Source organism: Pezoporus flaviventris, unplaced genomic scaffold, assembly GCF_033815535.1.
Source record: "Pezoporus flaviventris isolate CSIRO_AGI_PZ_B2104156 unplaced genomic scaffold, CSIRO_AGI_Pfla_v1 ptg000007l, whole genome shotgun sequence".
Taxonomy (NCBI): Eukaryota; Metazoa; Chordata; class Aves; order Psittaciformes; family Psittacidae; genus Pezoporus; species Pezoporus flaviventris.
In genome coordinates, this window is record NW_026892555.1 from 71,694,495 (window position 1) to 71,707,361 (window position 12,867).

At 35.9% G+C, this 12,867-nt stretch overlaps 1 protein-coding gene across 5 annotated transcripts in view; it reads right to left on the reverse strand.

Annotated features, from left to right (window-relative positions):
- Nucleotides 1-12,867, reverse strand: part of ABCA13 (ATP binding cassette subfamily A member 13) — a 169,075-nt gene that overhangs the window by 135,861 nt on the left and 20,347 nt on the right. For all 5 annotated transcript variants that reach the window (XR_009742647.1, XM_061449173.1, XM_061449170.1 and 2 more), the window contains 8 exons: nucleotides 12,230-12,324; nucleotides 11,815-11,991; nucleotides 11,220-11,425; nucleotides 9,666-9,808; nucleotides 9,206-9,323; nucleotides 2,657-7,318; nucleotides 1,288-1,394; nucleotides 600-718 (listed from right to left, as the gene is read on the reverse strand). Coding sequence is in view for 4 of the 5 variants with exons in the window: in XM_061449173.1 (XP_061305157.1) it covers nucleotides 600-718; nucleotides 1,288-1,394; nucleotides 2,657-7,318; nucleotides 9,206-9,323; nucleotides 9,666-9,808; nucleotides 11,220-11,425; nucleotides 11,815-11,991; nucleotides 12,230-12,324 (5,627 nt within the window). In the remaining variant the exon portion in view is untranslated. The remainder of the gene's footprint in view (nucleotides 1-599; nucleotides 719-1,287; nucleotides 1,395-2,656; nucleotides 7,319-9,205; nucleotides 9,324-9,665; nucleotides 9,809-11,219; nucleotides 11,426-11,814; nucleotides 11,992-12,229; nucleotides 12,325-12,867) is intronic.

Sequence of the window (12,867 nt, forward strand, 5' to 3'; positions counted from 1 at the left end):
TAATGAAAGCATGATTTTAGTATTTTGTCTCTGTGTGCACGCATATATGTTCTATCCACAGGCGTGCTTCCAACTGTGGATGAGTCTCAAAATGCCAAAAGTTACTCTCTCCTGCTGGTAATTTCACACGCTGTTGAAAAACAGACTGACCCCAACTGGTGACCACAATTGCTATTTTAGCTGGAATAACTCTGATCAAGAAGTTTATTTGTATCTAGCTTGATTTCACACTGTTCTTGTGAAGATTTCAAAGTATAAATGTCATCTGATTTATGAAATTAGCAGGATCACAACATTTAAAGGAACAGGCTGCTGCTTGGTATTTAATGGCAATTTCATTATTTGAGTTATAGGAATTCCAGTAATTCTAGTTATATTTACAGCTTTCAAAGCTCACCAATATTTACTTATAGGAATTCCTTCTGGGTGTCACTATCAAAGGCATCAGAGCTGTACACACACAAACCTCATCTTTGTACAGCTACTGTCAACTCATCATTCAAAGAGCGGGGGGGGGGGGGGGGGGGAAGGAATTAATCAGTTTCCAAATTTTAATGCATGTTGTAAAGTACACTTGTTGGTGTAGAATCTACTCAGACCTGATAATGATCTTGAACCAGAGTGATTCCTTCCATGACAGAGAGGAGTAAGTGACCCATTAATCCATCTTTACATTTTGTAACAACGCAGAAAAGGTTGTTAATGACAGCTGGTTCTTCTGTAAGAGAAAATGTCCAGGCTTACTAGTCTACAAAAAATAATAAATTACTGTGATCATATGAAAAGTTAACCAAATAATAAGGGACAAAAATAACTTAAAAGCAAAGAAAGTCATGTGTTAAGGCACTGAGACATATTTCTGGACAGATTTCTCATTTTAGGGGACAAGAAGGGCTAGTTTGATTCAATTTTCATTAATCTTCTCCATTACACTTTCCTGGTCAGTAATAAGAACAGCAATACTTGCTACAGAACCAAAGAAGAAAACTTCATTTTTGTTTTGTGAGCAAGAAGCATAACTCTGAGAAGCTGCTTATATTAACCACATCTAACCTCCTTCTCAGGCAGACTGTCCTAATCCTATTTCCCTGTGGAAACAACAGGATGTTATTAGCCCTCCAGTGAGTAGCAAACTTTGTTGGTTTAATTTCCAGGCATGAGCATGCTTGCCTTCATTGCCATCATTCAAATTAACTTATTTTTACAAAAGCTTGCTCAGACTAAAGCCTTACCATTACTCTACTAACACATACAGTAACCCGTACTGTCACTGCTGTGGTAACCAACCTGAAAAGATTTTAAGAACATTCAAAATGGTAAACTGCAATTTCTGCAAGAGTAGGACACTAGGAGGGCTTAAATGTTCCTGAAGAATCTCGCAGATTTTAGATGCTCTGTAAAAAGATTAATAAGAAAACATTATTTTCATTACAAAGGTACCACAGAAAATTTCTAACAAGTGATTATGATAGGTTGCAATCTTCAATGGACCATATGAGGATTTCAGTATTAACAGTTTTTACATTTGTCTGAACTATTTCAAAATCAAAATATACTTTCTTTTAAAACAAACAGTTTTTCATCATGGTAGCAAGTCATCAGACCTTAGAAGTGTTAGAAAGTACTTTTACAAAACAAGCAAAATCATAACAGCTTTAGAAATACTGAAATCCCACAGCACATACTGACTTGTTGGCAAATACCCAAAGTCTCTGATAATCAGCATTTAGGGAAAGAAACCACTTTTCTAGTATTTGCTTTCAACTTTTTAACATATTTGGCTAATACCTGGCCCTGCTGACTATTGTTTCTGCATATTTGCATAAAATTTAATCATAAAGGTCTAAATAACACACCAGAGTCATGCATCAGCTTCAGTATGCCATTTCTCAGCTGGTCCATGGCAGTAGGATCAGTAGGTCCACCAGCAAGACACCCTAAAGCTGTTTGGAGCAACCGCCTTGTGGATTCATTCAGTGAGTATTACTCCAGTCTAGCAGTAGTTTAAGAAGTTGTTAGTAAACAGTTTCCTGAAGCAGAGTTTCCTCTCATGATGGTTGTGTTTGATGTGAGCAATCTGGTAAAAAAGATCTTTGGCTCAAGATTCCTTCAGAAACTGTATTTGCTAAAATGAAAAACTTAACCTTATATGCATAGCCTTAAAAGGGTCATCATGTTTGCATAAGTCATCAACATTATTTAATTTGAATATACTTCAAATACAGTATATCTACGTCTGGATATAGAAAGAAAGAAAAAAAAACACAAAGAATTAATCCCAAGCATTTCTTAATATTTACCTCCATAGCCAATATGACTGTTGGCCACTAATAACTGTTGGTTCAATGTTCATGCCTGCAAGGATTTTAAAACACTAATATCTTCAAACATTTTTTTCTGTAGTAATTCCAAAGAAACCACCTTGAGTATCAATACAGATGACTTATCACATCTGTAACCTGGCCCACAAAATATAACATCATATCACATATGCCTGGTCTGAATAATATAAGTTCAAATACAGTAGTGTTTTACTCAAAGGCACAAATCTGAAATTAGACAGTAATTAACTTAAAAATTTTGATTGAGCTGTTTACAAACAAGGACCCCTTCTGTCATTGTCAGCACACTGTCAGAGTACATAGAAAACACTCACCTAATTTCTGTTATTATATCCTTATGCAAATCTTTTAGCAGGAAGGTTATTTTGTTCCTGTCATGCCCTGTGGTAGACTGAAATATCATCTGCAAGATCTCTTGCATAAACTCCAGAGTTCTGTTTTGGGACTGAAGAGAGACTTCTCTATTCTTTGTGTTACCAAAAAATGAATCAGTGAAATCAGCTGCCTGAAGCTCAATATTGTTTGGATGGAGTAATTCTTCTGTAACAGCAAGATCAGCAATTATATGAAGGAGACTCTTGAGCAAAACTGAATTAGCAGTATGATTCAAGTTTTCTCTGCTAAGATGACCATCAACAAACAACATACTAGTGTAATCTTTCTTAGGCTTATTTTGGAATATCTCCAGAAAGTCAATAACATCTTTCACAACCAGCAATAGGTCATTCGCTGAATTTTCATTAGTCATGAGGAGAATTAGAGAATGTATTATTTTAAAATAATTTTTACTGTTACATTCGCATACAAAGCTGTTCATGATCTTTTGTATGTCTTCAAAATTTCTTAACATAGGAGTTACAGATGATGCATTAAACTGGTGTATTAAAACATCAAGATCCATTGAAGAGGACTGTCCAGTGACTAACCTTAATAACTGAAACTCTTGGTTTATCACTGCAAGTAAGTGTCTAACATTCAAATTCACCAATAAATCTTCTACACTTGTAACTACAGGCAACCAGAAGTTCTCAAAGTTATCAGACATATTACTGTTTCCATTTAAAGCTGATAATACCATAAGTGTTGAGTATGTCTGGTTCCCAACAGAAGACAGCATCATGAAAGGCTGAATTAAAGGAAGAAAAGAAAGGACAGCTTCTGTATCCAGAAGCCCAGAAACTTCACTGGTCATATTCTTAACATTAGTAAGAACAGTCTTTATAAGTGATGTTCTTGTGTGTCTGTTCCAACTTAGACCACCATAAAGATCATCTAGCTGTTCAATAACACTTTTGGCCACCTCCATTTCTGCCACTGCTATACTGCCCAGTGTTTCTATAATTTGTAAAGCCACTTGTCTCTTCGGTGTAGAAGAACAGTTGACTGAATACGTATTGTTCACCTGCAGTGGCACAGCGTAGAGGGACAGCTCATTCCAAAAATCTAGAAGCTCTTTAAGAACTGACCCATTTACATGATGCAGCTCAGAAAACTTCAAAAGAATAGAGTTCCATTCTTTGATCTGATAAAAAAAGCAAGTCAGATTCCGAGTGATGTCCATCTGAAAGTCTTCCATAGTGCATGAGGAACTGTCTTCCAGAGTGATGAGTTTCAGCTCCTTAATTACTTCAATGACTGCACTGTAATTAAGGGTATAATTGGTATACACTAAGTCACAAGGTGTAAAAGTGGGAGGTGTTGCTGTTGTGAGACTCCAGCAGAATGCTGCAGAAAAACAAACTGAGGCTTCTGCAGGTTCATCAGACGTAGCTTTCAGTGTCTCCAGTAACATCAGAAGACTTTCTACTTGATTAGAGAACTCCTCTTCAGAAAACATTGGCATTTTTTCTTCCTGAGTCAGTATGAAAGCATAGATTTCAGTTAGAGCTTCCGTGATGTTTCCATGAGCTAATCTTTCTGTAAGACTGATGACATCAAGGAGGAAATGGAAAATCTCTTCTACATCATAGAGCTCATCTTGTTCAAAGAGTGCTGTTATTTGCCATAAGCCAGTCAGGTTCCAATTACATGAATTGTTCTCAAATGCATCCCACCAGTCTGTCAACATTCTTAACTCAGAGTTCTCAATATACAAAGGTTTGATATTTTTAAAGAAGTTATCCAGGCTCCTCTGGACTTGTTTGAATTGTCTTATCAAGAACTCAACATCCATGCTCTTCATGTTCTGCACCAAGACTACCATGCGCTTTAGAAACTCTTTATCATCTCTTAATGGAAAGCCAGTAAAACTAGAAGACTTGAATATTTTAAGCGCTTTATTTAACAGTTCAATATTTAGAGCTGCTGTTTCTATCAGTTCCTGGAGAAATGTTTTGTATTCACCCTCTAAGTCAAGTTTACTAATCATATATTGAAAGAACTCCATCAACAAAGTGGCATTTTTCTGATGCAAGAAAGGTTCAATCTCAATATCTAAATGAGAGGAGCTGTTTTCTTGAACTTCAAAAGTTTTATTTTTCAGAAGAGTTTGTATTTCTGCCAAAAGTTCTACTGATGAAAGCTGATCGTGGTGAAAAGAATTAGGGAACGTCCTCAAAGTCCTGTTAAATCCATGAATTGACTGAATAAAATGGGTCTTATTTGATGCATACCATGAGTGCCCCACTAAATCATTGACAGCCATCTGCCCTCCAGAGTTACTTAAAAGCATAAAAATAAATTCAAGCACACTAATGTAATCTTTTACATAAAATTCAGGATGAATATTTTTTAAAGCTTTTGCTACAATACCGAAATAAACGTTTAGACAAATCACATCAGAACCAGTTACAGAACATTCAGGGAATATCAAATTAAAAACCAAATTAACAATGTCCATCACATGCATTAGCTTAGTACCTGTCTCAATGCTTTCTAGAGATTTCAGCAAAAATAAAATATGTTTTGCACTTTCAAGGTGGGAAGGTGACTTGTAAGTTTCACTGAGATTACGGAATCCATGTATCCATCTGTTACAATCCTCTGCTTCATCCACTGTACTATAAAAGTTTAGTAAGGAATTGAGATGAGATGAAAAATTTGTTTGCAAATGGCTTGTGTCTTTCAGAGTATTGTCCAAAAATAGCTTGGTAATATTCTGGAAAACACTGATGCAGACCATATATTTTCCTTGAAGTACACTCTTAAAGAAAGCAGATGCGTCTTTCATCTCAGTGAGAATAATTCCAAGTTCCTTTTGGGAAAGCTTGAGAAGAGTAGAAAGGGAATTTCCAATGGAAAATACACCAGCACCCCTATCTTCTACCTCAGATTCTCCTGATCTCTCTGAGATTAAAGTATCAAGCCAAGAATTCAAAATCTCTCCATTAACAACCTTTAGTAGAGATTTCTGCAATTCGGTTATCATGAGTCCCATCATTTCTAAACCAGTTTCTAAACTGTTACCTTTAAGTAAGCTTGTGACATCAACTTCATCATTAAATACATTTTGAAGATTGGCAAGGAAAGCTTCAAAATCTTTCCAGTCATTTAAATCACCACCTCCTTCAAATATTATATTTAATTGATTCATTGCTGCTCTTGTCGTTTCAACAATAACCATAGCTGTACTATTGCACAGTTTATCATGAGTTGCATTTAAAAGACTTTCAGAGAGATTTGCCAAATCATCTCTTAGACAGACAAAAAAGGTTGAATTCAAATTTAAGATTTTGGATGCTTCTTCAAAAATCTCTGTCCAGGTTTGAAGCCATGTGAAAGTGCAGTGCAAAGCATAAGGCACACTTACCTTATCTCCCAAGTTTGTTATATTAGACAGAACACTGTCCAGTGAAAGCAGAAGTAAGCTGTAAACCTCTGCTGAATAATCATCAGAAGTAATGTCTGAGAGATAAAAATCAATGCACTCATTATGTGACAGGCATTCTGGGGAGATATCAAGAAACTGTTCCAAATAACAAAAGACATCTCTTTGGAGCTCTTCATCTATAAACAAAGTTTTAAGGCTGCTCAGAGTGCTATAGACAACATGCATATCTTTTTTTCCTTTCTGTGCAAGAGACTGGGCCTGAAATTCCGTGTAGTTGTAAATGTTTAGTAACTTTTCACAGAGAGATTTACTACTGAAGTTCCAGAGAACATCAAAAGTTTCAGACAGCAAATCAAAAACTTTATCCCTATCTTGGAAATCATGCCATCCTTGAAAAGATGATATAACTTTCAAACTCTCATAAAGAACTGTTAACAGAGTGTTATTGCTTTCAACATTTAAGATGAGATCTTCATTCTGATACAAAGAGAAAAGTATTGGAACAAGTGAGACCACACTATTGCTGTTTAGTTTTTGGATGTTTTTGAAGAAACCATGCACAATTTCTCCCAATTCTTGTACTTTGTATCTAAAAGTTGCATTTGAGAGTAATAAAGAGGAGGCATTACTAACCCTATGAATTCTGCTGAAAGAAACATTGACATGATCATCAGCCAACAATCCAACCTCATAGAGATTCCTTAGGAAGTTTTCACTTAAGTGTTTTTGATGGTTCAAAGCAGCAATATTTAACTGTGGCCAACTAGTCAGGATATTTTGGAGCAATAGTATACTTCTATTATGGATTTTATTTTCTGTAATGGAAATTCTAGATAAGGCCTCTAATACCTCCTCCTGTTCCACTTGCCTCAAATGAGAGAGCCTAGAGAATACAACTTTCACTATACGCCAGAAAACTTCTATCCTCTCTTTCGTCCAGAATCGCTGAAGAGGCTGGAAATTTTCTTGCAGCTCATTAAGGAGTTCAGAAACTGCAGATTCCTTCCCCTCACCAAAAGTTTTCATCCATGTAATTGTATTATTCAAGACATTTTCAATTAGAGACTGGTTTGAAGAAGCTGAGAAATCAAGCATTATAATATGTTCTATGACTTCTACCAGATGAAAAAGATGATCTATATCCTTTTCACCAGAAATAGTTAAGTTTTCTTCTCTCTTCAAGAACTCTTTGAAGGATGTCAAAATCCTGAAAAATTAAGCACAAGATTTTTCTTATTACTTATGTAGCAGGCAGACAATAATTGGTTAATTAGATACTATATAATTTTAGAATACAGTTTTATTCAATTTAAAGAAGTTCAAATATCATTTAATTATCAGTCATAAAACAATTACCACAAAACCTAAAACAGCACAAATGACAATTACTTTGTTTTACAAAAATGTGAAAGAACTCACTGAAAAGTCACAGCACATTCAAATCAAAACCTCAGTGTAGGCAGCTAGGTTAAAGAAGCATGCACTGATCAGTAATTATAATCCACCTTGTAAGCCATGAGAGTCAAACACCTTTAATTTAAGCATGTCACATTTTCAGCTGCTGAAAAGAGCAAAGCTTTTATGCTTCACAGACTAATTATTTTAAAGAAAGGAACTATCAATAAAATCAATCAGACTCTCTAATTTTCCATTAATTCAGAATGAGGTTTTGGGGTTGTTTTGGTTTTTTGGTTTTTTTTTGCTTTATCATAGATACTGAAAGCCAAAACATTCCAGTTCACTGATTGATAGCTGAACAGTGTCATTTTAATACTGGGGGGAGGGGAAATGAGACAGGACACACCAAACAAACAACAACAACAACAACAACAAAAAACCACACATAAAATCACAGTAAAAAATTCAAATGGTGTTTCCATTGTGTCAATACTGTCTATCAAAAAAAAAATTTTTACTAGTTCTGTCAGACTGGTGACGACTGAGGTGTAAGGAGAAGGAGCATTCCAATGCAAGATCTCAAGATGAAAATACCTTCTGAAATATGTTTTCTTTTAATTGCTAAAATGCAGAACACCACACATGACTAAAAAGCTTTGTGAGGGAATTTCTGTGTCACTTACTGGTATGGCTTCTACAAGAGAGAAACCAAGATGTCAGCCATTAAAAAAAAAAGTATTCCCCAAACAGAACCTCTTTCCTAGTCAAAGAAATACCTCTGCATGTATAGCACAAAAATCCAAACAAGTTAGCTGATTTTGTTAAGTCCTACTGTGTAAAGAAAATAGCGCATACTTTAGAAACAGTGGGGGTTATATTTCCCTTTTTCCAGTCGTTAGGAACTTCACCTGACTGCTATGATTTTTCAAATATGATGGACAGTAGCTTAGCAACTTAAATACACATTGTAAGAAGTGTATTTAAGTGTAACTCAACATTGAAGTTAGCAATTTGCATTCTGCAACCTGTGGGGTTTTTTAAGGTAGATATTAAGAACATCTAAGCTTTTGATTCTTCATCTTTCACTGCATTGATAGTGGCTATTTCCATTCGATAAGTTAAAGAAGGAACTGGTTCGGCAAAGAGCTGAAATATCAGCACAATGAAAAATAAAGTTCAAAGTCCAGAAATATAATTCAGAAAGTATTCTTATCTATTAACAGCTGTGATCACCAGCATAGCATGGTAAATACTAGCACTTAGTAGCAGAGGCAACACTCAACAATTATTCCGAAGTTGTTAAACTAGGAATATTTTAATTTTTTTTTTTTAACAGAGTGATGATTAAATGGCTCTGGTTTCACTGTTCATCTAGATATTAGGAGGACTATAATGCAAGTAACTTAGTGACAAGAAGGCCTTGTTACACTACATTAGAACTGTCAGGAGTATACCACTTTGATTACTGTTGATAACACACCAAAGATGGAGAAGTCTTTTTTAACACCTTTGAATGACAGCCACAAAATCGTAAATTTCTTTGTAGAATTCTGTTTCTTCCCAGTAATACCAAAAACCATCAGTCATTTGGTGAAAAGAGGCAGGGTAACTATCAACAATTGCAAAAGTCCAAAGTGGAGGTGGGATAAAGGATTTCTGGAAAACAGTTAAATAAAGAAACTAAATTGAACCTTACCGTGCCCAGGAAATAAATGAGGAATAATCTGGTAAGTTTTGCAGAAATGCTAAATAATGGCCTAAAATGGTCTCCAAATTGAGCTTTTGTCTAGAACATAAAGATGCTTCTAGCTCATCTGCAGAGAAAAATGAAAATGTCAACATCAAGAGACATGTCAAAAAAAAGCAGACACTCCACAGGTTCAACCAGTTGGAATTTTCCCAGTAGAAATGGACAACCCAAAAATTCTCTATCTGTCACTAAAATCATAGCTGTTTACCAGAGTCAGGCTCTGTATATTATAACTTTTCTTTGCTAATGTTTCAGTGAGCTGATGAATCCTAAGATTGATGGAAACACAAACAGGCTTACAAATATAAAAATCATCATCGTTTCCCTTTCCAAGGAATACAGTACCTTACAACACACAGGGAACCATCAGAATAAAACCTATGATGTGCAGTAGCTCTTTCCTCACCTGACTGACCTCCCATGGTGCCTGCTGCTTTTTCATTCATGGATTGAGCTACCTCACACATCCAACTGACAAAAGCTGCTAAATCCTCCCAGTATGGGTTATTCTCAAAAACAAACAAAATTTCTTCAAGTGTATTATTAGTTCTGAAATGACACAGAAAACAAGGGTACCATTATTAAACCAGTGATTTCTTTCAAAGTCAAATTACCTTGTGAACACATGCTGTTTCTCTGCAAAATCTCTAGCTAAATTCTATTGCTACTTTATGTGTACAGACAGTCCTACTGACTTAAGTGGGAACTCAAGCAGGCAGTCTAATAGCAGAGTCCTTAGCTAAAGAAAACGACAGCATAGGTATTACATCGTTCTAACTCCAAACCAGAAACCAATCAGTCAAACACAACAACAAAACATACAAATAGCGCTGAGTTTTTCTTGGTCTTCAATGTTACTTAAGCATCTATTCCCAGGGACCTTTAAGCTCTATCAGCAGGTTTGATGCTCTAAAGAGGAATGTAAAACTAGTCCTTACAGTCATTTTTTAGTCTTTTAGTAACAGGGAGAGAGAGAGAAGGCAATCAGCCATTGACCAACAGCAATAGACAAGAAAAATTACAACAATTTTCTAACATCTGGGATGTTATTAATATCTGTGGATTTAATCCCTGCTGCCAAAGCAGCTTGTGGAATTTCTCATAGATTCTTGAATGATTAGAGCTAATAGTTTTAGAAAACTCTTCTGTCAAGTATCTCATGTACAGAAGAAATGTAGATATTTGTCTTCTATACATGTTTAAGTTTGTGACATAGAACACGTGTCCAATATAAACGCAATTTCACGTTAAATGTATTATTCTCATGCTTTACATTGCCAAGCAGGAAAAGTAAAACACTACCTTATTATAAAGTACTTTATTGATATAGGGATTTGTCTCTAATATAGTCTGATTTAGCACCATGAAAACTTCAAATCAGTAGAATTACTGAGTCACTGAAAATGGCAATCAACTTAAAAAGACGAATGGATTTTCTGCCAAAATAGAGGAACAGCAACTACTTGATGTGTTGAGAAAGCAACTTGAAGCTGCAGTACCCCTCCTACTGTGCTTTCCTAACTACCCTCTTTTTGATATTTCCCTGCATCTCCCAGGAGTCTTTCAGATCCAAGTTACCAAGCATCCTGAGCAGCACAGTGCCAGAGAGCAATACGAGGAAGCAGGCTGAAAAGTAACAGAAAATACGTGGATGTGAGAAGATAAAAAGGAAGAATAGATTTTTAGAATCCTAGATACCTGCCTATCCTCAGGCTATTTCCACCCTTACTACTCTCCAATACTACTGCTGCTACTACAAAAAAAATAATAATAACAATTAAAAAAATCATCCTCTACCTTCCTGTTTGTGCTTATAGAGAATTGTTAATACTGGGTGGCAATCAAAAGCAAAAAGCAGGATTTTAGCCTTTTTATTTATTCAGTTACTGGTTATAATACCTTATTCCAGGCTGGTACCAGTCAGAATCTTTATGTATTAAAGGGTACACAAGATACATACAGTGAGAAGAGCAGCTGTTCCTGACAAGAGCTGAAATGGACATCCTCCTCAGATGGTGCTTCTGTGCTCAGCAACTGACTAATTTCACAGTAATAAGCATAATTTTTGGTTAGCTGTTCTTCTATTTCTTGCCATCCCAAAGAGTCATTCATTACTGGATCTGGCAGGCTCTGTCGTCCCTGAGTTACTTTCTGCAGAAGCAGGACCTTTCACAGTAAAGAAAGCAATATTTGAAACCAGTAAAAAAGAAACTCACCTTTGGTCCTGCTTCTTATATTTGTAATCTTAATGTTATTGAAATACAATGTAAAAGAGATTAAATGAGCAGTCTTTCAAACCTTCCAGTTCTTTTTCTGTAAGCCACAGATACTTAGCAGGTCTAAAATGTCACATCCACTCAGGAGACTTACTAAGACCACTTGTGCCTAACCACCAAGCACATTTTGATCAGTTTAAATGATCAGTTACCCATCCACTTATTATTAGCAAACAAGAAGCAGTAAGCTACAACCCCTGCTAATCCATTTTATTTTGTAATAGTATTATAAGTAAGGCACTGCAAGCCTTAAACACAAGAAAAGTCAGAACTACTCACAGATTCCTTTAGTGACTGGAGCTGGTTACCTAGCTTAAAGGTCACCTCTGAGCCATTGCCAGGGCACATGTATATTGCTAAAATGCCAATGCCATCTGAGCCCTGTGGAAGTCTTAGGGTCTTCTCAAACATTGTAAGCAGGTCATTGCAAACATAGGAAGCATTGCTCATCAACATCTAAAATTTAATTAATATACTGTCAATTTAAAAATGAATTCAAGATGAAGGAACAGATTTGATTCACACTCCATATTAATTCTTAAAATGAAATGTCAAAAGACAAAAGAGTACAAAGTAAAGTTGGACCAGAATGCTGCCAAATAAAAAGTAAAATACTTAACAAGTACTTTTTATCCCCCCAGTAGCCTCTGGAGCTTTATGCAAATTAACATACAAATATCAAATAAAAGCATACCTGTTTTAGCTCCACAAAGAGCTTTCTGATGTCAAGATGAATGAGTCCATCTCTTTGGGCAAAGGGAATCAGTTTTTCCAGGCTACGTAAAGCGTCTGTAAGACATTTTTCCCACACACCCCACAAAGAAAATATTTAACCTGCACAGTAATTTTGGGATATTACAGTAGGAAACATCCTTATAGGAAGAGAAAACTGTGCATGACAGAGTTTAAAAATACAGCAGTTAGAGAGGTATAAAGGTTCAATTTTGTTTAGATGACATCCCTGCCCTGAGCTCTCCATTTTGCACAAAAGATGTACGCAGTTGCACTCTGCACTTCTGGGGAGCAAAGACAGCTCCCCTCATGTGCCACCACTGAAAAAGGCTCATGGAGACAAGGCAGGAAGAAGAGACAAGTCTTCTTACACCAGCAAAAGCATGATCCTATCCACTTTCATAGTTATATCAGAGTAGCTCAAACAACTTCAGTGACCTTTCATGATTTCCAGGAAGGAAATGAGGTCCTGTGTGGGCTTCTAGCTATGAATGTTATAAACTCTTCCCACATGTAACTGTTGATTTAACCAGCAAAAATTTCTGGAATATGGAAAGGTTGCCTAATTCCTCAAGCTGTGAAGCAAAACTAATCTCTCTC